Here is a 23,030-nt window from a genome sequence, read left to right as displayed (position 1 = left end):
TATAGTAAATCTAGGATTTCTTATAGTGGTATGAGAGCAAATTTTGCTCCTGCCTGTAGGAAATGCCCCCCACCTTCTAGCGCCTATCTGATACATCTTTTTTCGCTAGAAGGATATCCGTGCACATTGTGCATGGAAGAGATGGAGAGAATGAGCGTAAAAATTTTTAGCGCCAACCCTGCCTAAAGTCATCAATGGCCTCTCCATCTCCCTCACATCACGAGTTGATGTGAATGGACACGACAAAAATCGTGTCTTTTTCATGTGCTTGGGCAGTCCCAAAACCAAGGGGGACACCTTTTCCACCATCAGACACACCTTTTGATGAAGAGTTTTGACTCCTCACCCAAGGGACACACCCAATCATGGAAAAAAGGACACACCTCTTCATGTGGGGACACCCCTTTTAAAAACAGGGACACACCCCTTCATGAAAAGGTACACCTATTCCAAGGGTCACACCCTTTCGAATAGGCACACCTTTTGGCACCAAGCACTTATAAAAAGGATACCTAGAGGGGTTAAAAAAGGAAAACCCAGCCCCATACCTTAGGTCTTACCCTAGACTACCCACGGGTCAAATAAACCCACCCTTTAATTTTTTGGGCAACCACCCAACCTAGGCAGCCACAAACGAAAAAGGGACACACCATTTGACGCCCGTACGGATTTGTCACGCAGGCTCGCCTCCCTTGATCGTACGGAATCTGGTCACGCAGGATCTGCCCTCTTTCCTCGCCATAAGCAGCCCCTCTGCCCTTGCCAGTTTGCTGCCCTGCCCCCTCGCCATATGCAGCCCTTGCCTCTCGCCGGTTTGCTGCCCTGCCCCCTTGCCATATGTAGCCCCTGCCCCTCGCCGGTTTGCTGCCCTATCCTCGCCAGTCTGCTGCCCTGGTTACCTGCCAGGCCCTGCCATTGCTGTCGCAAAACAGCCCTTGGAAGCCCGCAGCCTAGTTCGCCAGCCCTCTATCACGATCCACCATTGGATACCAGCAGCCTGTTTCGCCATACGCAGTCTGCCGCCTCTTTTTTTCGCCATCTTACCTGCCAGATCAGCAGCGGTACAGCCCCTTTAACGCGATTCAGACTGCCTGTTAAACGCGCGCTGTTGCTGTTTTCCAATTCGGACCAGCCCCTCGCCACCCACTGCAACATCGACCTCCGGACAGAAATCTGCAGGCCTTTTCTACGCAACAAATTGGCAGATTAAATGAATGCTAGGTGGATTCTTTCCATTCTATTTCTAAGGATTCTCTTTCATATTATCATTTGACGCTTATTATCAAATTACAGCAAATGAAAGCCGCTTCCTTAAAGCATGGAAACCCCTGGTAATTCACCCGTCCCTTCAAGGACACCTCAGGCATCATCTACCACACAATATCGTGTTCAGATTGCACAACCAGCCCATTTCGGAGCTTTCGCATCGTGGGTCTTCTGTGTCACGTGCCCTCCTAGTGATTAAGACCACATCCAATACCTTCTGCGTGAGGCACCTCAGTTACATTACTTCCTCAGCACAGTCCAGGTTGTGTTCCACGAGACACGAAGATACCCAAAACCCGATATTCCTCACGAGTTTGCTGTCCATCTTTGAAGAGATTTTTACCCCTTAGCTTCAGCATCTCCAGAGTACTCTCCACCTCCTTCAGCTCCCAGATATCCTCCTATACAGGTTGTACCTTCCCCAAGACAGTATTTACACTCTGAAGGCACTCCTCCTGGATAACCTCCACTTCCGACAGCAGCTCCTTATCCCTTCTCAGATCCGTGGACTCTGCAACCTACTCCTGTACTCTCACGAGCAGTAACACCCATTTCAGCATCACCGGTGTTACCTCGGATAGGACCTTCTTTACCAGATTTCCACGGGTGGTTCCATCTTGCCTCGCCTGCCCCCTTCAACATGAGCAACCTCAGGGAGCAGCCCGAATCTTCTTCCAGGATGGTACAAACTAGAGTGCAAGATCGTGCTTTTCTTACGGGGACCTCAGATATGTCGCAACGCTCGTGTGCAGCCTCTCCAGAGATCAACGACTCAAGTCCAAAAAAGACCCCTGAAGTCAACGTTCAAGGCGAAACATTACTACAACTGCAAATTTCCCAGCGTCAGGATAGCATCTCCGACTTGGTCCGGAAAGTCCTACAACTCCAAGATTCTCGCAGTACCACACATACAGAGGATGACGTGATGCAACCAGACGACTAAGCGAATTCATTCCCACCTGAGGTAAAAAACACTGAACTTCGTGCCCTCTATCGTTTACTCCAAGCTTCCAAAACTAAAAGACTTGACATCAAACTTCCGGAAGCCTACACTGGCCAACGAAATCGCTAAACAGTTGACCAATGGCTCGCAAAATTGCGCATGTACTTTGATACTGTTGACCTCACTGAAGGCAAAAAGATTGCCTTGGCAGCCTCCCTCCTCAAGGATACAGCTTTCTTATGGTGGCAACGACGCTTAAAGGATGGCAAAAGTGTGTTAACCTGGGAACGTTTTAAACACGTGCTCCGTAAGCAGTTCATACCTGCCAATGCGGACTTCCAAGCACGATCAAAACTCCGACAGTTGGAGCAAACAGGCTCCCTGTCTTCCTACATCTCCCAGTTCACCACATTGGTGCTGGAGATTAATGGTTTAACTGAGGATGATCGCCTTCATGCTTTTATCTCAGGCCTAAATCCCTTGTTACGCATTGATGTCCTTAAAGCAAACATCACTACCACAGCTGGCGCCATTGCTTACGCAGAGCGCATAACAGATTTCTAAAACACAGGGAAGCAGAGTACTAATAGAACACAGAACTCTACTATGGCCAAAGGTGCTCGCTTTCAAGATAACCCGAGGTTTCGAAAAAACTCGAGTAATCAAGGTCAGCGACAGTCTCAAGATCCCCAAAAGACTCAGAAATCGTACGCTGGATTCCAACAGAAGCACTCCTCCAAGGATCGCGCCTCTTCTTCTTCACAAAGTCATTACCGTCATCCCCAACATAAAGGTGCGGCCACTGACAAGAAGAACAACTCCAGCATAAAAGGACTTTGTACCATCTGTATAGGCGACCATAGATGGTTCGATTGTCCTAAGCAACCAAAGCAAAATTCCAATATGGAACCTAGCACTTCCCAAACAGAAGATGCTACCCCAGCACAAGACAAGAAAGGCAAAGCTGTTCGAATGGCAAATACCATCCACCTGAGCCTTGCCAGCAACCCCGAACCTTCCCTGGCCACTCAAGTACTTTGTGTTCAAGGATCGATTCGTGGAACAACGGTCACTATCCTCATCGACAGTGGTTGCTCTCATAACTTTCTAGCTAGTTCTATGGTCGACAAACTTCGGTTGACCACCAGTCCTAGTCTCATGGACTATTAGATTGAACTCGCAAATGGAACTACCTTCTTGTGCAACACCAGGGTCAAAAACTTATCTTTTCGCATCCAACATTATACGGACAAGTTGAACTTCGACATCATGCCTCTTTCTCGGTACGATATTATACTTGGACAATAGTGGCTCTACGACTATGATCCATCAATCAGTTTTCGCAGCCATACTATCCAGTTTGTCCACCAGGGAAAACTTATTGAGCTAACTGGTTCTAGGGACTCTCCTTCAACCCCAGTTGCCTCTGCCCTCTACAAGTAAAGAAGTGGGTTCGTAAACGTCGAGTAACGACTTCACTTCTGTTGGTTACGACAATAGAGGAGACACCAACAAAGGATCCTCCTGAATACCTCAACCAACCTTTTTTCCAGCCCTACCTGGATATTTCTCCACAGGAATTGCCAAAGCAGTTACTACCTCGACGACCAGTGGATCACCCAATCGAACTTATTCCCAGCAGTAATCCACCGTCGAAACCTCTTTATCGGGTTTCTTACACTCAAAATGAAGAAATCCAAAGACAGGTGACCGAACTACTCGACAAAGGTCACATTCGGCCCAGTCGCAGCCCTTTCGGATCTCTTGTACTACTTGTGGAAAAAAAGAATAAGTCGATGCGCCTCTGCATCGACTATCGAGCCCTCAACAAGCTCACTATAAAAAAGAAGTATCCATTGCCTCGCATCGATGACCTCTTCGATCAACTTCTACACGCAACACAATTCTCAAAGATTGATCTTCATTCAGGTTATCATCAAATTCGCATACGAGAAGGCGATGAGTACAAGACAGCTTTTCAAACAAAGTATGGACACTATGAATGTTTGGTCATGCCTTTTGGGTTAAACAATGCCCCGGCCACATTCATGATACTAATGAATGACATCTTCAGGCCTTTCCTCGATAAGTTCGTCATCGTTTACCTTGATGACATCCTCGTTTTCAACAGATCCCTACATGAGCACAAACAACATCTTCACCAAGTTTTTGAAGTTCTGCGTGCAAATTCTCTCTACATCAACATTGAGAAGAGTGAGTTCTTCAAGACCCAACTCGAATATTTGGGACATGTTATTTCAGCTCAAGGCATCTCTGTGGATCCCAAGAAGGTCGAGGTAATCTGAAACTGGCCTACTCCTAAGAATGTTCATGATGTCCGCTCTTTTCTCGGATTGGCAAACTTTTACCATACAAAGGTTTATCAGTTTTCCAAAATCGCAGCTCCTATGTCTGAATTATTGAAAAGCACAGCAGTTTTGCAATGGCTTCCCAAAACAGAGTATAGTTTCCAACAACTCAACCAAGCACTCACTACCACACCAGTTATGGCTATTGCTAACCCAAACCTTCCATTTGAGGTCATGACCGACGCTTCCGACATCGCTACAGGAGCAGTCTTGATGCAAGAAGGCAGAGTTATTGCTTTTGACAGCCATAAACATTCCGATATCCAAACCCGATACCCGGTTTATGATAAGGAGTTTCTTGCCGTTGTACATGCTTATTGCTCTTGGAAACATTATCTCATGGGAGCCGACTCTGTGGTCAAGACAGCTCTCTAAAGTATATCTTTACTCAGCCAGTCATGAACGCTCGACAAGCATGCTGGGTTGAGTTTCTAGCCAACTTTCACATGACCATTGAGTACATTCCAGGACTACGCAATGTAGTTGCAGATGCTCAGCAGGTTAACTCTAGCATCAGCTATGGTAATCTCTACATTATCTGTGGATGTTCCGAATTCATTCAAAGGGAAGTATTTCAATGATAAAGACTTCGGCACAGCAGTACAAGTTCTTTCAAAAGATCAACCTTCGACTTCCAAACAGAAGATTTTCTCATCCTATTCTTATACGGACGACCTTTTGTATTATCAAGATCGCGTCTGTGTACCACATGACAAGGATGTTCGACATCTTTTGATAAAAGAGCATCATGTAGTTCCTTATGCTGTCCATCCAGGCATCAACAAGACTTATAGGTTACTCAGTGCAACATCCTACTGGCCTCAGATGAAAAGCGATGTCATCAAGATGGTTACATCTTGCTTATCTTGTCAACAAATGAAAGTAAGCCGACGACTTCCAGCAGGACTTCTTCAGCCTCTTCCAGTTCCAACTGAAAGGTGGGAAAGTATTTCCATGGATTTTATTACAACACTACCACGATCCTCCAGAGGTAACACTTAGATTATGGTAATTGTTGATCGATTGTCCAAAATGGCATACTTTGTTGCTTGCAAAAGCAGTGCACAGGCTCCGGACATTGCCAAACTCTTCATACAACACATCTTCCGACACCATGGATTGCCCAAGAATATCATATCCGACAGAGATCTTAAGTTTACCAGTCACTTTTGGATTTCACTGTTCGAATCTTTGGGTACAACTCTACTGTTCAGTTCAGCCTTGGCAACGAGAGACTCGACATCGACTTATCACAGAATTCCTTGTTCTTTGGTGAGATCTGGACGACTCCGACACTACTTGGCAATCTGATGAAGACTTACAGCAGTACCCTGACATTATACAGCAGTATTTTCAGAATTTACCGTGATATTTTCTACATCAGTTCATTATCTCCACCAGGGTCTTATTTTGAGTGGGAGGGGATGTCACGATCTGTGACGTATTCCTTTCTCTATATCTAGACTTATGGATGGTTTGATGAATGGACACTTGTGGAAGGGTATGCCCTTTCGACGGGACACTTCCTATGAGGCACAACCCTTCACAAGAGACATTCTATTGAAGAGACACTCCTATTGTAATGTACCCTCTCATCAAGGGTCACACCCTTAACAAGGGATACACACCTCTTCATGCACATACACTTCGGAGTAGACACCTTTTCATGTGTGACTCTTCACTCTCTATATAAGAGAGGCCCAACTGTATGGATGACACACTATAGCTACACTACAGACACTCAAGCAATACAATTATTCCTTGTTCTCTGCTATTTCAGTCTCCTTTCTGTTCCTTAGCACATTTCTAAATATAGTAAATCTAGGATTTCTTACACACTCACTATGATACAGAGAGGAGATGAGATGTCAATAGGTTCCGGGTGCATCCTTTTGACCCAAATGAGTTTAGGTAGCCCCACAACCTCCTGGAAGTCCTTAAAATGAAAACATTGTGGACAGAAGTTCCAAATGGTTACAATATAAAGGGTGCACATTGACTAAAATAAAAGAGCTGATTCTTTTATTGCTCACCCTACAATAGTTTCTTGTTCCTTAGCACATTTCTAAATATAGTAAATCTAGGATTTCTTACACACTCACTATGATATAGAGAGGAGATGAGATGTCAATAGGTTCCGGGTGCATCCTTTTGACCCAAATGAGTTTAGGTAGCTCCACAACCTCCTGGAAGTCCTTAAAATGAAAACATTGTGGACAGAAGTTCCAAATGGTTGCAATATAAAGGGTGCACATTGACTAAAATAAAAGAGCTGATTCTTTCATTGCTCACCCTACAATCGTTTCTTGTGTCATCCTATATAGGTGCTCAACATACTTGCTGTGGTATGTTGCATTGGGTCCTGTCGCAAGGAATTCTCAACGAAACACCCAGCTTTTCTTCTCACCTTCCTTGTCCTTAGATTTCTGTGTTTTTGAGGCAGCAGTAATGTTGATGCAGCCCAATGGCTCAAAAGCTCACACAATAAGTTGATTCAGCTCCGTGAGTGGAGTGCTCTCAAGTTTTTAGTTCGATTCTGTAGTTTGTTGTCATGCTAAATTCTTTACTTCTCTTGTTGTCCATGGTTTTCAGTACCATAAGTTGTTTCCTGTGAGTAATACATTTACATGCGACAGCTCCATACAATCTCTAGCAGTTAGCTGGCATCCCAGGCAACTTTCCTTTACCGTTTGTTGTGAATGGACCTGCAATACTGCACCACTTGGTATGGTCAGAGGCTCTCGCTCAGGTTTAGCTAATGGCAAATTTATGCATTTGTCGAGTGCAAAGAAAGGCTAAGAACAATTTGCTTTGCCTTCCGCTAATGGTAATGTTATGCTCTAGCCGAGATAGCATGACCTCGGATAGATCGGTGGGCATTTTCTCTTAGATGACCAACTTTTGTAATAGTTAATGTGCGTAATTGAAATGGTCAAGAGAAGTAACTGCCAAGGTCCTAGGTGAGGGTGGAATGGCATTGACTAGGTAGTTCTGAGTGCTAAGGCCTAGGTGCACCTAAATGTGTAGTAATGCCAAGGGGCAAGTGGGTTTTAATGTGCCCCAAGAGAAGGGTAAAAAGGTGCACCAAGTGGAGAGGCTATAATGATGACATTTGGCAAGGAGAACTATCTAGGGAAATGAGGGTCTCATGGATAAGCATGAAAGAAATAACGAATTGATTTGACGATCTGCTATCCACGTGAATTGGCTGGGTGGAACAACAATAATGCCATCGCCCGTGAGTTGAGCTAGTGTAGAAACTAAAAATCAGGCTAAAGAGTGTAGGGTATGACAGTTGGTATCAGAGCTCAAGGTAAGGGTAGCGACGTGAGCGTCAAGCAGATCGACGCGGGTCTATACAAACAGATCGATGGAAGCCCGTGAGGCGTTGACGAAGAGGAAAGCATCGATGGCGTTTCGGATTGTCAACGTGAAAGGCTAGTGGAGGTCCCGTAACGCGCTGAAATGCGATTGGCCTATGAATCGTGGGCGCTGGACTATTGCGATGGAGGTCGTCAAGGTTGACGATGTTTTCCCAAGCAAAGCTTGAGCGCAGGGGACGCAGCGCAGGTGGGCTACCGTGGCTTATGAAGCATTTAAATTAACGGACGGCTGAACTTGGGACAACGTAGCGGTTCGGCAGTCGACGGGAAAGAAAACCAGACGGGTTTTCTAAATTGAGATTGGAGCGCAGTTGGACGAGGATCGACGGAGAAGGGAGGCACGTGAAAATCTTGTTAGCACAGGGTGGTTGTAGGTGGACTCGCAAACCGTGAGCTCGTTGTTGGAGCCTAGCTGCATCTAAGAGCCGAGTTGAGTCGCACCTACGAATAGCTGGAGCATAACATTAGTCAACAAGCCTGTTAGCAAAAATGGAGTACGTTGTGAACGATTGACGCTGAGCAGCCGGGATCGTTGCGAACATCCTTCGAAGACAACCAAGGAGCATCTTTTCTTTTATATATACATATATTTCAGGTTTTCACTTTGTAGTAGTTGTTCCTGTACAAAAAGGGGTTTGGAAGTGCTGTACTTTTGGAGTTTTCCCGTGAGAAAAAGAAAAAGAAAAAAAAAAACCATCTTCCATTGTGAAACTATGGAGGCAGAAGGCTAGAATTCTAGGGTGAATCCTAGTGAGTCTAGAGTGCAGTCTACACAACAGATGTCACATCATGCAGCACCTACTCTGATTGGTAGGATTTCGATATTAGAAGATGCTTTACAGCAGATTATGAACCAGCAGCTTCAAGTGAATGCTGGTCAAAATGAGATCAGGGAGATGGTGCAAGCCTTGTCGGCTAGACCGTCTAGAATTGATAAGGGCAAAGCTCCAGCAGAGCCAGAGCCCAGTATACATTCCTTAGAGCGCGCAAGGGTCAAAGTGCCTAATATCGCTAATTATAGACCGGAGAAGTACGCTGGTCGGATGACCGAGTGCAGCTCTGATGTGATCGAGGTTTGGTTACACAAGTGGGAAGAAGCCTTCGCCATTTGTGAAATTAGATCCGATCTAAAGAAAATCTGCGAGGCCACACACCTGTTTATTGAGGCAGCGGACAGATGGTGGATAAAGCAACAGAAGGATCAAGTTGCTCCAACCACTTGGGAAGGGTTTAAAGCTGAATTCAAGAAACACTTTCTTCCACCTGATGAAGAATCCCGAGCTTGGGATGCTTATAGAAATCTTCGTCAGAGGAGTCTGTCAGTGGCACAGTACACTGACAAATTCAGGGAATGTGTAATGAAAATAACAGACCCTCTCCCTATGTCGGTTCAGTTAGAGGACTATATTTATGGACTGAATGACAAGATCAAAATGGAAGTTCGGGCTAAATATGTGACTACATTAGATGAATCTATTGCAGTAGCCCTGAACTATGAGGATGCCAGAGGCAGATCTGGTGGATTTGTGCAGGCAGGGACTCAGTATGAGCACCCGAGAAAAGGGGGATTTCAGAGGAAATGGATTTCAAAGACAAGTGTCTCACAGCCAAGTGGCCAAACCAAGCAGGTGAAGCCGGTTGAGGGACCAGTAAAAACAAGTACCACCGTTGGGGTGAAAAGGAAAATAACTCCAATGGCAGCCCGGGCTTGGTCAAAGTCCTTGTTGACCCCTGAACAAAAAGAGAAAGCTAGAAAAGAAGGATTGTGCTTCGGCTGCCTTCAGCGACATCAGTGGAAGGATTGTCCACTGAATAAAGACCGTCGCACGGCTAATATGATAATATCTGAATGCGACATGGAAATGCAGGAGAGTCCCAATGCGGAACATATGCAGATGCAGCTGGCGGGACCTTCTCAGAGGTTAGTACCTTGTTTGTTATGTGTATCTGTTGCTAAGTTAGTGACGAGTGCACCTGATAACATCCTATCTAAGCCCGCAGCAACGGGGTATATAGCCTTCAATGATACGGAGTTAATTAAAATGAAAGGGCAAGTGGCCAGTCATGATGTCATTGTGTTGTTTGACTCGGCGTCAACTCACAATGTGATTAACTCCAAGCTCGTGAAGAGGCTGAAATTAAAGACAAGTCCATCTGACTATGCGTATACAGTCAGGATGGCAGATAGAAGTTCAACTGAAGTATGGGACCAAAGGGTTACCCAGTTGGAGCTTCGGATTCAGGACTATGCTGAGAAGCTTGATTTTGAAATGACCAAGCTTGCTCATGCAGATATAGCCCTGGGTATGGCGTGGCATTCTAGGAAGAATCCAGCCATTGATTGGAAAAAGCACGTATATCAATTCAAGATGAATGATGTGCTTTATGTCTTGCGAGGTGAAAAAGATATACCTCAGGGACCGTTGGTTTCCGTGATGCAAATCAGAAAGGCTCAAGTAGAGTTTTTATTCCTTTGCACAGCATCGGTAGAGCCGGTGGATGATTCTTCGGCTAGCATTGATGTTACGCAAAGTGGTGAGATGGCCAAGCTGGCTAATCTTATAACAGAGGAGTTCTCTGAATGTTTTAGGGATGAACTACCTTATGGGTTACCTCCAGAGCGGAAAGTTCAACATAAGATTGAACTGATCCCGGGGGCAGAACCTGTAAATAGACCTCCCTATAGAATGAGTTTTGCTGAAGAGGCGGAGGTGCGTAGACAACTGGAAGAATACCTCAAGTTGGGGCAGATTCAACCAAGTTTCTCACCTTTTGCTTCGCCAGTGATATTAAAGAAGAAAAAGGATGATACGTTTCGCCTCTGTATAGATTACAGAGCATTGAATAATATCACTGTTAAGCACAGGTATCCGATGGCGCGGATTGATGATTTGCTAGATGCATTACATGGAGCCGTGATTTTCAGCAAGATAGATCTTAAGTGCGGCTACCATCAAATTCGGATTAGAGCCGAGGATGTGCATAAAACCGCTTTTAGAAGCAGGTTTGGTCATTATGAGTTTTTGGTAATGCCCTTTGGACTTACCAATGCTCCAGCGACCTTCGTCATGCTTATGAACGATTTACTACGTCCGTATATCGGAAAGTTCGTAGTACATTTTATTGACGACATCTTGATATTCAGTAAAAGTGTTACTGAGCATCGTGAACACTTAAAGATAGTGTTCAGTACTTTGAGGAAAGCCAGTCTTTATGTGAATAAGAAGAAAACTATACTATGTATGGTTAGGCTTGAATATTTAGGGTTCATAATTACTCCACAGGGGGTAGAAATGGATCCGACGAAAGTGGCTGCGATACTAACTTGGCCAATCCCTCAGAGTCTGACCGCGTTGCGATCATTCTTGGGATTTGTCCAGTTTTATAGAAGGCATATCAAAGGATATTCCGGAATAGTATCGCCATTGACTGATCTGACCTCAGATCTTTTATTTGGGGACAGAATCAACAAGAAAGTTTTAACACCATAAAACAAGTTGTGGTCTCAGAACCGGTGTTAAAAATAGTTGATCCCCAGAAACCGTTGTTCCTAGAAACCGATGCAAGTGGCATTGCGGTAGGAGCAGTCCTCCTTCAAGAGGGAAGGCTAGTAGCCGTTGAAAGCAAGAAGCTTTCTCCCTCTCAAAGGAATTGGCCAACTCATGAATTGGAGTTGTATGCTGTTATCCATGCTTTGAAAACATGGAGACATTATCTGTATGGTTCAGAGTTTTATGTGGATGTAGATCATGATACTCTAAAACATTTTTGTAAACAGCCTGACTTGAGGGGCCGCCAAGCTAGGTGGGCAGAGCTCATGCAGGAGTTTAATCTAACGATTCGGTACCGAAGAGGAAAAGACAATAAGGTGGCTGATGCGTTGTCTCGCATTATGCACAACCTGAGTTTCACGGTATTAGAGAGTGCTCTAATGACCGAGATCAGAGAAACTCAAAAGGTGGACGAGTTTGTCCAGAGCTTATGGCCTAAGGCTCATGTGTTAAAACCCGGGGAAAGTGAAAAGGATGACCTGGCATCCAGAAAAGGCCAAACTTATGCAAGATATACCATAAGGAATGGTATGCTAGTTAGAAATGGCAAGGTTGTAGTACCTGGTCAGAATGATCTCAGGCATAGAGTCATTCGACAGTGCCATGATAGCCCGTGTGCGGGACATCCAGGAGTCGAGAAGACATATGATCTCGTAAAGCGAGATTTCTTTTGGCCAAAGATGAAAAAGCATATTCATGAATATGTGACACGGTGTTTCTCGTGTCAGGTAAGTAAGGCCGAGCGGGTGAAGCCACCCGGACTTTTACAGCCCTTGGAAATACCACTAAGTAAGTGGGAGAGCATTTCCATGGACTTTATTGTAGGGCTACCTGCAACACAAGGAGGATATAATTCTATCCTTGTGGCGGTTGATCGTCTAACCAAGATGGCTCACTTCATTCCGACTAGAGAGTCTGTTAGTGCCCCGCAAGTGGCGGATTTGTTCATTAGACATATATTTCGTCTGCATGGATTGCCTAGATCCATAGTGTCAGACAGAGATGTCAGATTTACCGGTCATTTTTGGACAGCGGTATTTGAGACACTGAGGACTGAGTTGGGAATGAGTAGTGGGGATCATCCTGAGACGGATGGTCAGACAGAGAGAGTCAACTAGACTTTAGAGGATATGCTGAGGGCATATGTGTCATTGAGGCAACATACATGGGACAAGTGGTTGCCATTGTTGGAGTTTGCCTACAATGATAGGAAACATTCCTTTACCGGGTTCAGTCCGTTTGAGCTGAACTATGGTTATAGACCAGCCAATCCAACTATAGTTGGAGTACCTCAGAAAGTGCCTAGTGCCGCGAACTTTGTAGTTCAGATGCGGGAGATGCTAGCACTTGCGAGAGCTAATATCCGCCAGGCTATGGATAGAGCCAAGGTGTATGCGGATGAAAATCGGTCTATAAGAGTATTTAAGGAAGGAGAAAAAGTTTTTCTCAGAGTTCCTTCGCACTCGAAGTCGTTGACTTCAGGAGAATGTGCTAAGTTATCACCTCGATACTGTGGGCCGTGGTTAATTCTAAAAAGAATAGGCAGTGTAGCCTATAAATTACAATTGCCACAGGGGTGTAAGGTGCACCCGGTTTTTCATGTTTCGCGCTTAAAGAAATTTTTGCATACAGGTGACTCACTAATCGAAGGTGTGGTTTTGTTTCAGGAGATAGAGGATATTGCAAGGCGCAAACCAACGAGAATCCTGGACCGAGGAACAATGCAAATACGAAATCGGAAGATACCCACGGTGTTGGTTGCATGGCATGGTCAGCCTCTATCGAAAGCTACCTGGGAATCCGTATACCAGTTATGGAGAAGATTTCATCATCAAGGACGCTGATGCTTGAAGAGGGAAGGAATGTTATGCTCTAGCCGAGATAGCATGACCTCGGATAGATCGGTGGGCATTTTCTCTTAGATGACCAACTTTTGTAATAGTTAATGTGCGTAATTGAAATGGTCAAGAGAAGTAACTGCCAAGGTCCTAGGTGAGGGTGGAATGGCATTGACTAGGTAGTTCTGAGTGCTAAGGCCTAGGTGCACCTAAATGTGTAGTAATGCCAAGGGGCAAGTGGGTTTTAATGTGCCCCAAGAGAAGGGTAAAAAGGTGCACCAAGTGGAGAGGCTATAATGATGACATTTGGCAAGGAGAACTATCTAGGGAAATGAGGGTCTCATGGATAAGCATGAAAGAAATAACGAATTGATTTGACGATCTGCTATCCACGTGAATTGGCTGGGTGGAACAACAATAATGCCATCGCCCGTGAGCTGAGCTAGTGTAGAAACAGAAAATCAGGCTAGAGTGTAGGGTATGACAGGTAAGTTTTGATTTGAGGAGTTCTCTGTATTCTGTCTACGCTTGTCTATGAGCAGTATATCGTTAACACTATGCTTTGTATGCTGGGACGAAATTGACACAACCTTTTAGGATTTCTAGGATTTCTAGGGTCTCCTAATTGTTGCTTTTCAAGATGACAAGATGCATGGAAAAGAATTTTACGAAAAGACCGAAGCATAGGGATGAAGAGTTGTGCGGAAGACTCTTAGGCCTTACGTTTCACAAGAGCAGATTCATATTACCTCACTAGTTGTTGGTCCTGCAGGCAAGATCGCTACAGTCTTGACTCAAGAGACGAGTGGCCAAGGCATTAAGTTTGCAAACATTTTGGACATTCATAGAAATGGATTGATCTTTCACCGACACGCCACACAAGACTATAAGCAGTTTGAAGGAATCATAGTGTTATCCTCCCAAGGAAGGGCAAGGTCCTTGGTCTTATATTTTTGGGAGAGAAGTGTGCCAACTGTACCCACACACGTGTGGTTTTACGTAAAAAACAAGGTGGTATTTGTTAACTGCAAGCTACTGAGTACAGAATTAACAGAATGCTAACTACTAAAATCAATATATATCTAGATGAATCTCGAAAAATGCAACAACTTGCTATTTAACAAATAACAAGTGCTATCTGCGAAATAGAAATTTTTTATATAGTGCATTCAATTCTTGTTACGTTGTCAATGCAACAGCATATAGCAGTACTCTTGTTCTGTGGTAGGATAAAATTTTCTTACAGCACACCATTGCCAATGCTGCCTGCCCGGATCTAGTTAGAATAGCACTATTTCATGTTGCATGGCTTCTTGCCTATGCTCATCTGCAAGAGTCTAGTCGTAAAGATTACACAAGTAGGCTGTATTTGCATGATCGCCATCATTTTCGGGACCCGCACATGTCTTGCTAGGAAGAGGCCGAGAGTTTACTCTCTTGCAAAATGGACCAGTCAACGAGGCATGGCTCTAGTTTCTTCTCTAAACTTGTTTTCTCTTCCTAATTTGCTTTCTCTACCTCATGAGGTGCAATCGGCTGATTTTGAGCATTGATACGTCCATTAGGCCTTCAAATGTCTATTAAACTCAGCCAGCAGTTGAGCAGAATTTTCAGAAAATATATCACGTTTGCTCTCAAAAATCCTTCGACTACATAGATTGTCGAGACAACATCCCTTGCTACCACTACTATAGCATACAACTTTGTGCTTAATTGCCTTGTCATTCAACTTTCATCTCCAATTGTGAAGGCACATGAGCATATGCAAGGTCTCCGAGCCAGTCAACCTTAGACTTTCTATCATACCATGCCTCAAGTAGAGTAATAGTCTTCAAGGCCTTGGTCGCGGGCATGTGTTCAAGTTGTATGTTGCACACACAATAGCCTCCATCCAAAACATACAAGGCAAGCCCTTTGATGTAATCATATGTCCACCCATTTCCATTAATGACTTAATCTTCCTTTTTGAAACACCATTCTGTTGTGATGTGTATGGCATGCTATACTAGTGCTTATGTCTTTCTCATTCATGTATGGTTACATATTAGGATGGTTGCCCATGATGGATGGAAGATGCAGCAATTGGATAGTAAGACTAGATTTCTCAATAGGGATTCACAAGAAGAAGTTTATGTAGATCAGCCCATTAGTTTTGTGATGTTAAGGCAAAGTAGGCTCCTTCTATTTTCAAACAAGCTCTTACTTCTGCTCATACTTTGTGTAGATGACATGTTGACTGGGAACAATGAAGATGCAATTTATATTTCAAAGCTGAAATAGTCTAGTTGCTGGCACCCTCTATGTGAGGAAGGATCACGGAGTTTTACTTCTGCTCATACTTTATGTGGATGACATGTTGTTGACTGGAACAACGAAGATGCAATTTTAGATTTCAAAGCTGATTAAAGACCTCATTTGAGATGTCAGTTCTAATTCTCTTGCACCATTATTTGGGCATATAGTTCGTGCAAAATGGACTATTTTATTATGTTGCTTCAGTCCAAGTCCAGATAGAAGCTCCTACATGCATTTGGCTTTCAGGATTGTAAGCCTATTTCTACTCCTATAGAACCTGGGCTTAAGTTAAGCATGCATGATGGAAGAGAGCTTATGACATAAGTATGTAGAGCCAAGCAATTGGCTGTCTTATATGTTTATCATATATGTTCATGCAACACAAGATTAAATATTCTGTTTGGTATTCCCCAAGCCAACAAGTTTATGCAGATTCCACAAATTCCATGCAGAAAGCATAGGCCAATAGCATAAGAAGTTTTGGGCATTTTCCCTTGTGGGAAGGGGGCCCTTCTTCTACTATTCACCATCATGAGCTTCTGGGGAGGCACCACATACCTAGCTAGGTACAGCTGGAGTAGGGGCTCGCAGGCCCACCCCAGGCCAACAGTCCCCTACCCCCAGTCGCATCTAGTTAAGTACATGGTTCATGATGTTGTCATAATGTGGGAATTTGTCTAAACGTTCTTGTGTAGTTAAGCAGATCTTCAAGATAACCTGGACTTGGTTTGTTCTATCCGAGGGGGTTAAGCTTGCAACTTGAAGCATACGATGATTGCCTTTAAGAATCTCTGAGATTTCCAGGATAATCAGGAGAGAGCAAGTGCCTAGCTGCAGAACCATTATTCTTAACAAAATAAGGCCTTCGGCATGCTTATCAGAGTTTGTGACGTATAATTGTGTCAGAATTTCTGCCTCTAGTGAACGAACTTATAAGAACCTTATCTCAAGTGTATAATGCAATTGATGATAGCAAAAAAAAGCAGCAATATTTCTGGGATTATCAAAAAGATTAAAACACTAACGTAGCTAATACAATGGACCAAATAGATAATATGAAACCGCACCTGTACTTGGTTATGAGGTGATGGAGAAAGACAGACATCTCTATTCTAGCCAGGTTCATCCCCAAGCACGTTCTCAGTCCTCCACCAAAGGGCATGAATGTGTATGGCTTGGACAGTTCCTACAATAGAGAACCATACGTAGTTGCAAGAAAAAAAAACTGCATTGCTTCGTGTATACAAAAGATACATAAACAGCATGTATAGCACAAGTGCTTACATCAAATCGCAAAGGGTTGAAACAATATGGCTCAACAAAATTTGCTGCATCAAGGTGTGGAGCTTGGGTATCAATAATGACTGTCCAACCCTTTCTAATCAAATATCCTGGACATGGTCACACAAACACTATTGGAGCATGTTTGCAAATGTCTCACTAGAAAAACAGTTCTCAACGTCATTCAGCAATCTCCTCCCTTACCTGCTATTGTAGTGTCTTGGTGTACCACACGAGGTAAGAGGCGAGCAATATTTGCTGTTCTAAGTGTCTCGTTGATGAACTGCAGGATCAAATATATGTTAGTGATGCAATAGTTTTTGTCTATGACAGCAGAGATGCATATGCCCATGTAGGCATGAGAGAAAATGATATATATGTATATATATATACAGAGAGAGAGAGAGAGAGAGAGAGAGAGATTTTTTGTTCAGCTTCCCCCCTCTCTCTCTTGCCTTCACCCACATCCACACCCAAAGAGTATGCCAATAAGAAGAGAGTCGTGGCAAGGAGACATGACCACCTTGTTAGTGTATGGCATGTTGTTTACTTCCTCCCATGTAAGATAGGGGTTTGAATCTTTTTGAGATCGTATCGCCATATGCTCAATCTGCAGAATTCCATCACATATAAATGCAATTGCCAATACATGCTATGAGTAGGGCGTTCGATTCTGTTTATGAAAGAAGGCCCAGTTCAAAGATGAATCCAAGCAACCCATATTCACCATACAAGAAAGTGTAGTTTATAACCCCATGTCATCAACAAAACAATAAACCATCAACTCCATCATGTATAGTAGGGACAAGCTACTATGGCATCCTCACAAACGTCATCAGCACCCAGTGGTGGGTGTAGCAAGTTTGTATTAAAAAGAAAACACACGGGCATGTACACACATGCAAGAGCATACATTCATCCAAAGGTCTGCACACTGAGTTTCTGTAAAAGCTCTGAAGATGCAGGGCAAACAACCATAATGAAACCTAGCACTTACGGAGAAGGCTAAGTCCACAAACTCTTCGTCCAAGCTACAACAGGTGGTGAAGGAAACGTTGATTAATCATTTTAGTCTCGGTGAAGGAAACGTTAATTAATCATTTGAGTCTCTCCCAAATGAAAATCTTAATAGACAGAAAGGATTATCACAACAAAAGGGTAGTTATAAACTTTTACAATTTACTGCTAGTTTAGCGCACACAATCTGTAATAAATAATGACACTAAAGGATGCAAATAATGATGATGATGATATTAATGTAGCAATTGTGTCCATTCATTTTCACAGTAGGTCACGTCATGGTCTTATGTAATCTATGAACATTAAATACAATGGATTGAACTCATAACGCAATGATTCAAATGGCCAAGCAACTTGGGGGAACTATGGGCATTCAACTTACCTGAAGACTGTTTTCAACGTTGGGGTTCTCCTCAATAAACTTCATTGCCCACATGAGACCTGTCGCTGAGGTTTCATGTCCAGCAAAAAGAAGAGCTATTAAGTTATCCTTTAATTCTGAATCTGAAAGATTTCCATCTTTGTCTAGAAGAGATTGGAGAAAGTCATCCTTGTGTTCGGTTCCATTCCTCCTCCTGGCTATTATCTTATCCAGCATATTGCACATTTTACGTCTTGCCTGCAAATTACCATTTTGAAAAATAGCCCAAAGCTTGTACTTAAATTCTGTCAATCCAAAGCTTTGTACATTTACTTCTGAACGAAAGGTATCGTAGTGCTGAAGATCATGGAAAAAGAACCCTATATATTTGTTGACAGAATTTCAAAGTTACTTTTCACCCTTACAATCCATGCAAGCACTCTAGGCCTGATCGACTATTGTGAAGTGGCTTGCTATTTCAGTTTATGCCTGTACTTGTGTACATTTTTTAGGAGGACTAGTTTAGACAGTGATTGACTTTCACACCCATGACTGAATGGTTTTATTTAAAGACATGGAGCCCTCCCTTTCTATATTTGATAAAGAATGGAGTACTTGCTTTAGACCTCTTCAGCAAGGACACAGAGCAAGATCGACAATTAGACACTAGAAAAAGATGGAAAGATGGGGCAAGCATAAACTGTATAATTCGGCATCTTAATTGCAAGTGCACATAAATATTTGTGACGTACGAATAAGAAAGAAATCTAAAGTGATACCTCAAATCATTCTTAGAACTGTAACCATCACTCTCCCAGCTAAATTGAATTTTCAACAGCAAGGACACCAAAATGCAGAATAGGGACATATGCAAACCTTTAGCCCCTCGTGATAAGCAAATCCTGGAATGTTGAGCGCAAGAGCCACAAGTGCATATGATATTTTATGGAAATATTCCTTTAGTTGATCCTGTTCTGGGCCTGGCGTTGAGCTGATAAGGATGTAGCTGATGAAACGAAAAGCATACTGCGAAGTCCACATTAAGAAAATCAGGTCGATTTCAACAAGATCGAGGTCAAAAAGCAACGCAGACTTTAGCAGTAGCAAGAAACGAAGAATGAAATAACGCCATGCTTTTACTTACATTTGTTGTCTCATCAAGTGTGCACACACTTTGGCTATCCTTCCATCCATCTAGGATGTTCAAAGCAGCATCCTCCATGCCCCTCAGGTGCCTCTTCAATGAGTCCATGGAAAGAGGCTCACCCATTATCCGCCTCAGCTTCTTATGGAGCTCTCCCCGAGCTTCAAATAAGCTGCCTTCGCCAATGACCTCCCGCATCGACTTCGATGTTGAGAGATTGAACAGTTTGTCCTCATTCGTGAATATGAACTTTCCCGTTTCTCTACCAGCAACAAAGACTGTGACCGAACCGAGTATATTTGTTTTGAAGATGTTTCCATACCTGCGACAAGGCAAACAATTAAGAAACGAACGACATGACAGAAAAAATGCACACAATTTAGCATTTTGTATAAGGTAAACTTGGCATCTGAAGATTACATCCTTCGGTCGAAGCTTGTGTGTTTCGTTTGGCATGAAAGCGGATGATATAACAAGATATTCGAAGTGCTTATAATGGGTCTCGAATTCTTCAGTTTGGAACTCAAATCAGGGTGCAAAACAGAATCTCATGGCAGTCGATGATTTCATATTTGTGAGAACGCAGTGAAAGGCTTACTTTTTGTATCGCGGAATCAAGAATTCATAGATGCCTAGAGGCTTGTTGAAGGAGTTGAATAAGGCGATATTCTCTCCGACTAAGGGAAGGCCCAGTGTGCCAGGAGGCCCTTGGGAGCTGGACAATCTCTGAGAGCGGACCATGTAGTAAAGAACAGGCAGAGCAAAAAGCAAAGCAAGCAGAGCGAAATTATGGGCAGTTGCAGGAAAAGAGGAGAGGAGGTCAAATGCCATGGTATGGGTGAAGCTAATGAAGCTCATTCTTCTCTCAAGGGATCAAAATACATACTTCCGGGCCGATCAAATACAGGGGATGATTTTTTATTTGGGCACCAGCTAGAAAACAATCTGGGAAGTGATATGGGCGGCATGGATCAAATACAGACGATGATTTTTTATTTGGGCAGCAGCCAGAAAACAATTCCGAAGGTGATGGGCGGCATGGAGATGCTTCTGACAGGAAGAAGCAAGCAAGCATAGAGGTCCGAAAGATGGCTTTTTGGAATGTTTTCAGTGGTGCTGAGAGCGACCCAATTGCCGGAACTCCTTGATATGATCTCCCATTGAGCCATTTTGCGATTTCTTACTGCAAATTTCTCACTGTGGAATTCATTCGATTCTACCATTTTTGCAAATTGCGAGATGTGACTCTAGCGATTCTCGTAGTGAATCAACCATTTGCAAATTGGGCAATGTGATTCTTACTGTGGATACATTAGATTAGATTCAACCATTTGCCATTTCTCGCTATCGATTCAACCATTTTGCAAATTGGGAAATGTGATTCTAGTAATTCTCACTGTGGATCCATTAGATTCAACCAGTTGCAATTTCTCGCTATCGATTCAACCATTTTGTAATGTGATTCCAGTATTCTCACTGTGAATCCATTCGATTCAACCATTTGCAATTTCTCGCAATCGATTCAACCATTTTACAGATTGGGAAATGTGATTCTAGTAATTCACACTGTGAATCCATTGGATTCAACCATTTGCAAATTGGAAAATGCGATTCTCACTTTCTTCAACCATTTGCAAATTGAGAAATGCGGTTTCAGCGACCCTCACGATGTGGATCCTTACGGTTCTACGTTACGAAATTGAGAAATGCGATTTTAACAGTCGGATTGGGCAATCATTCTGGACTGAAAGATTCTCGCCATCGCCAGATATCCATCCATTAAAGATCGAGCAAAGTGCGTAACGATCCTTGCCGGCTACACAGTACAAAGAAAAGGATTGATATCGAGCGTTCCCACATCCAGATTCCATGGCTTCAACAGGTTCCCGCAGCATGACAACATGATGAGTTAGGCACTCAAGTTTTAGACGGATTGCACAAAAGGAAAATTAATTCAGGAAAACATCACTAGATTCTTCAGGGAGGCACCACGCACCTAGCTAGGTGCAGTTGGGAGTAGAGGCCGACCGTTCTGTACTCCCAACCGCACCTAGCTAGGTGCACGATGCCTCCCCTGAAGAAGCTCCATGTGGGAAGGACCGCTGGCTTGAGGTGAGTTCATGTTGAAGAGTAGGTCCCTTTCCCATATGGGAAAATGTCCAAAAGTAGTTGTAAATTCAAGTGGATTAAGTCATGGATGTGGCAAAAAGTTTTGGAAGGTGCCCTTTTATTCTAATATTTAGCTTTTATCGGAGGCAAGTGAGACTCGAGATCGAGGATCATCCGCTCTCACCTTGAGCCGACATCCCCTGCCTTGAGCCTCACCTAACTAAGTAATGATGTTGTAATGTGGGAATTTCTCTAAAACTAATGTACACAAGTAGCCTTATAATTGTACATTCACTTACAACTATACATGCATTTTTATAGGCTTATAGTATGCCATTTTTTAAAGCCCTAGCCACAATAATATTTTATTATATAACTCAGCAAAGATTAATAGGACAATGAGACTTATATACATCAAGGCACTCCCAAAAACGTTGATATATACCTTTAGAACTCTCAAAATTTCCTCTCTAGCTACCTTAGCAACCAAGTCTAGTCCTAAATATGATAGTGTTCCTAATGTGCCATATACTGATAATTACTACAACTCTAATGATATTCCATAGTGCCATCTGGGCATTGTTAATATTACCCCTATTCTCAAGCAAAGCTTGCTTCCAGTAAAAAGAGATTGGCATATTAGTTTCTATCAACCATATGTTAGTTTCTTCTAGAGCATTCTTGTCTACATATAGTCCCAAGAAAGATGCTAGTGCGACTCACTATGATAGCTACACAATGGACATAATAGTGAAATCCCTGCCCACTCAGATGATCTATCTTTAGTAGGAAGGTCGCCCTATAGGTACCTCCACAATTGAAAATTTTGCTTATTAGACCGTGTTGCCTTCCATTTTTTCTTGAGTATGTGCACCCATACTTCCATGCTATCATACAGTGCCTCGAAGCCCACCCTAGCTCTAGCTTAGAGTACAACTTTGGTGCTCTGATCTTCTTTCCACTCTTTAGACTCAAAAAGATATAACTAGGTTCATGCCTTCCCTACCCACCCTCTTAGTCCCACACGCTCCTTTATTTTAAAATGTGAGAGGTAGGCCATTCCTCCTTGACTTGATCAACTTTGTTAGCAATTTAGTTTTACTCTCAATAATTCAAAGCATATACTCGGCAAGATGATCCTCTTTCAACCACTGAGTAATTGCAGAACCCCAAACATCATATGCCCTTTTGCATGAGCTTCCTAGCAAGCCGCAAGTTACACTTGATAGGAGGTTTATTATCTCTAAATAGAATAAGATTCAATAGAGCTGTAGCACATTGAACATGCTTGATCAACTAAGCTCAAAATCAACATATATCATTTTGCATTTTGTACATAGCACATTGCATTTAGCATTGAGCAACAAGCATTTTTGCATTTACCACATAGCACTTCGTATCCAACACATAAACAAATAAATTTAACTACACATTAGTGTGGGGGGAGAGTCGACACATTTCCTCTCCAAA

General features: G+C 43.1%; 1 protein-coding gene across 1 annotated transcript in view; it reads right to left on the bottom strand.

The window, feature by feature from the left end:
• Window positions 1-20,544, bottom strand: part of LOC147896953 (abscisic acid 8'-hydroxylase 3-like) — a 34,013-nt gene extending 13,469 nt beyond the window's left edge. Inside the window, exons 1-8 of the mRNA XM_087381835.1 lie at window positions 20,050-20,544; window positions 19,452-19,773; window positions 19,184-19,333; window positions 18,329-18,565; window positions 17,450-17,536; window positions 17,131-17,209; window positions 16,930-17,036; window positions 16,713-16,831 (exon numbers count right to left, since the gene is read on the bottom strand). Of these exons, the coding sequence (XP_087237961.1) occupies window positions 16,713-16,831; window positions 16,930-17,036; window positions 17,131-17,209; window positions 17,450-17,536; window positions 18,329-18,565; window positions 19,184-19,333; window positions 19,452-19,773; window positions 20,050-20,309 (1,361 nt within the window). The 5' untranslated portion in view covers window positions 20,310-20,544. The remainder of the gene's footprint in view (window positions 1-16,712; window positions 16,832-16,929; window positions 17,037-17,130; window positions 17,210-17,449; window positions 17,537-18,328; window positions 18,566-19,183; window positions 19,334-19,451; window positions 19,774-20,049) is intronic.
• Between the last annotated feature and the right edge of the window lie 2,486 nt (window positions 20,545-23,030).

Source organism: Dipteris shenzhenensis, chromosome 11 (assembly GCF_047967505.1).
Source record: "Dipteris shenzhenensis isolate YYH24624 ecotype China chromosome 11, Dip_SZ_1.0, whole genome shotgun sequence".
Lineage (NCBI taxonomy): Eukaryota > Viridiplantae > Streptophyta > Polypodiopsida > Gleicheniales > Dipteridaceae > Dipteris > Dipteris shenzhenensis.
The sequence above is the reverse complement of the archived record's forward strand: the minus strand, read 5'-3'. Positions and strand labels throughout refer to the sequence as shown.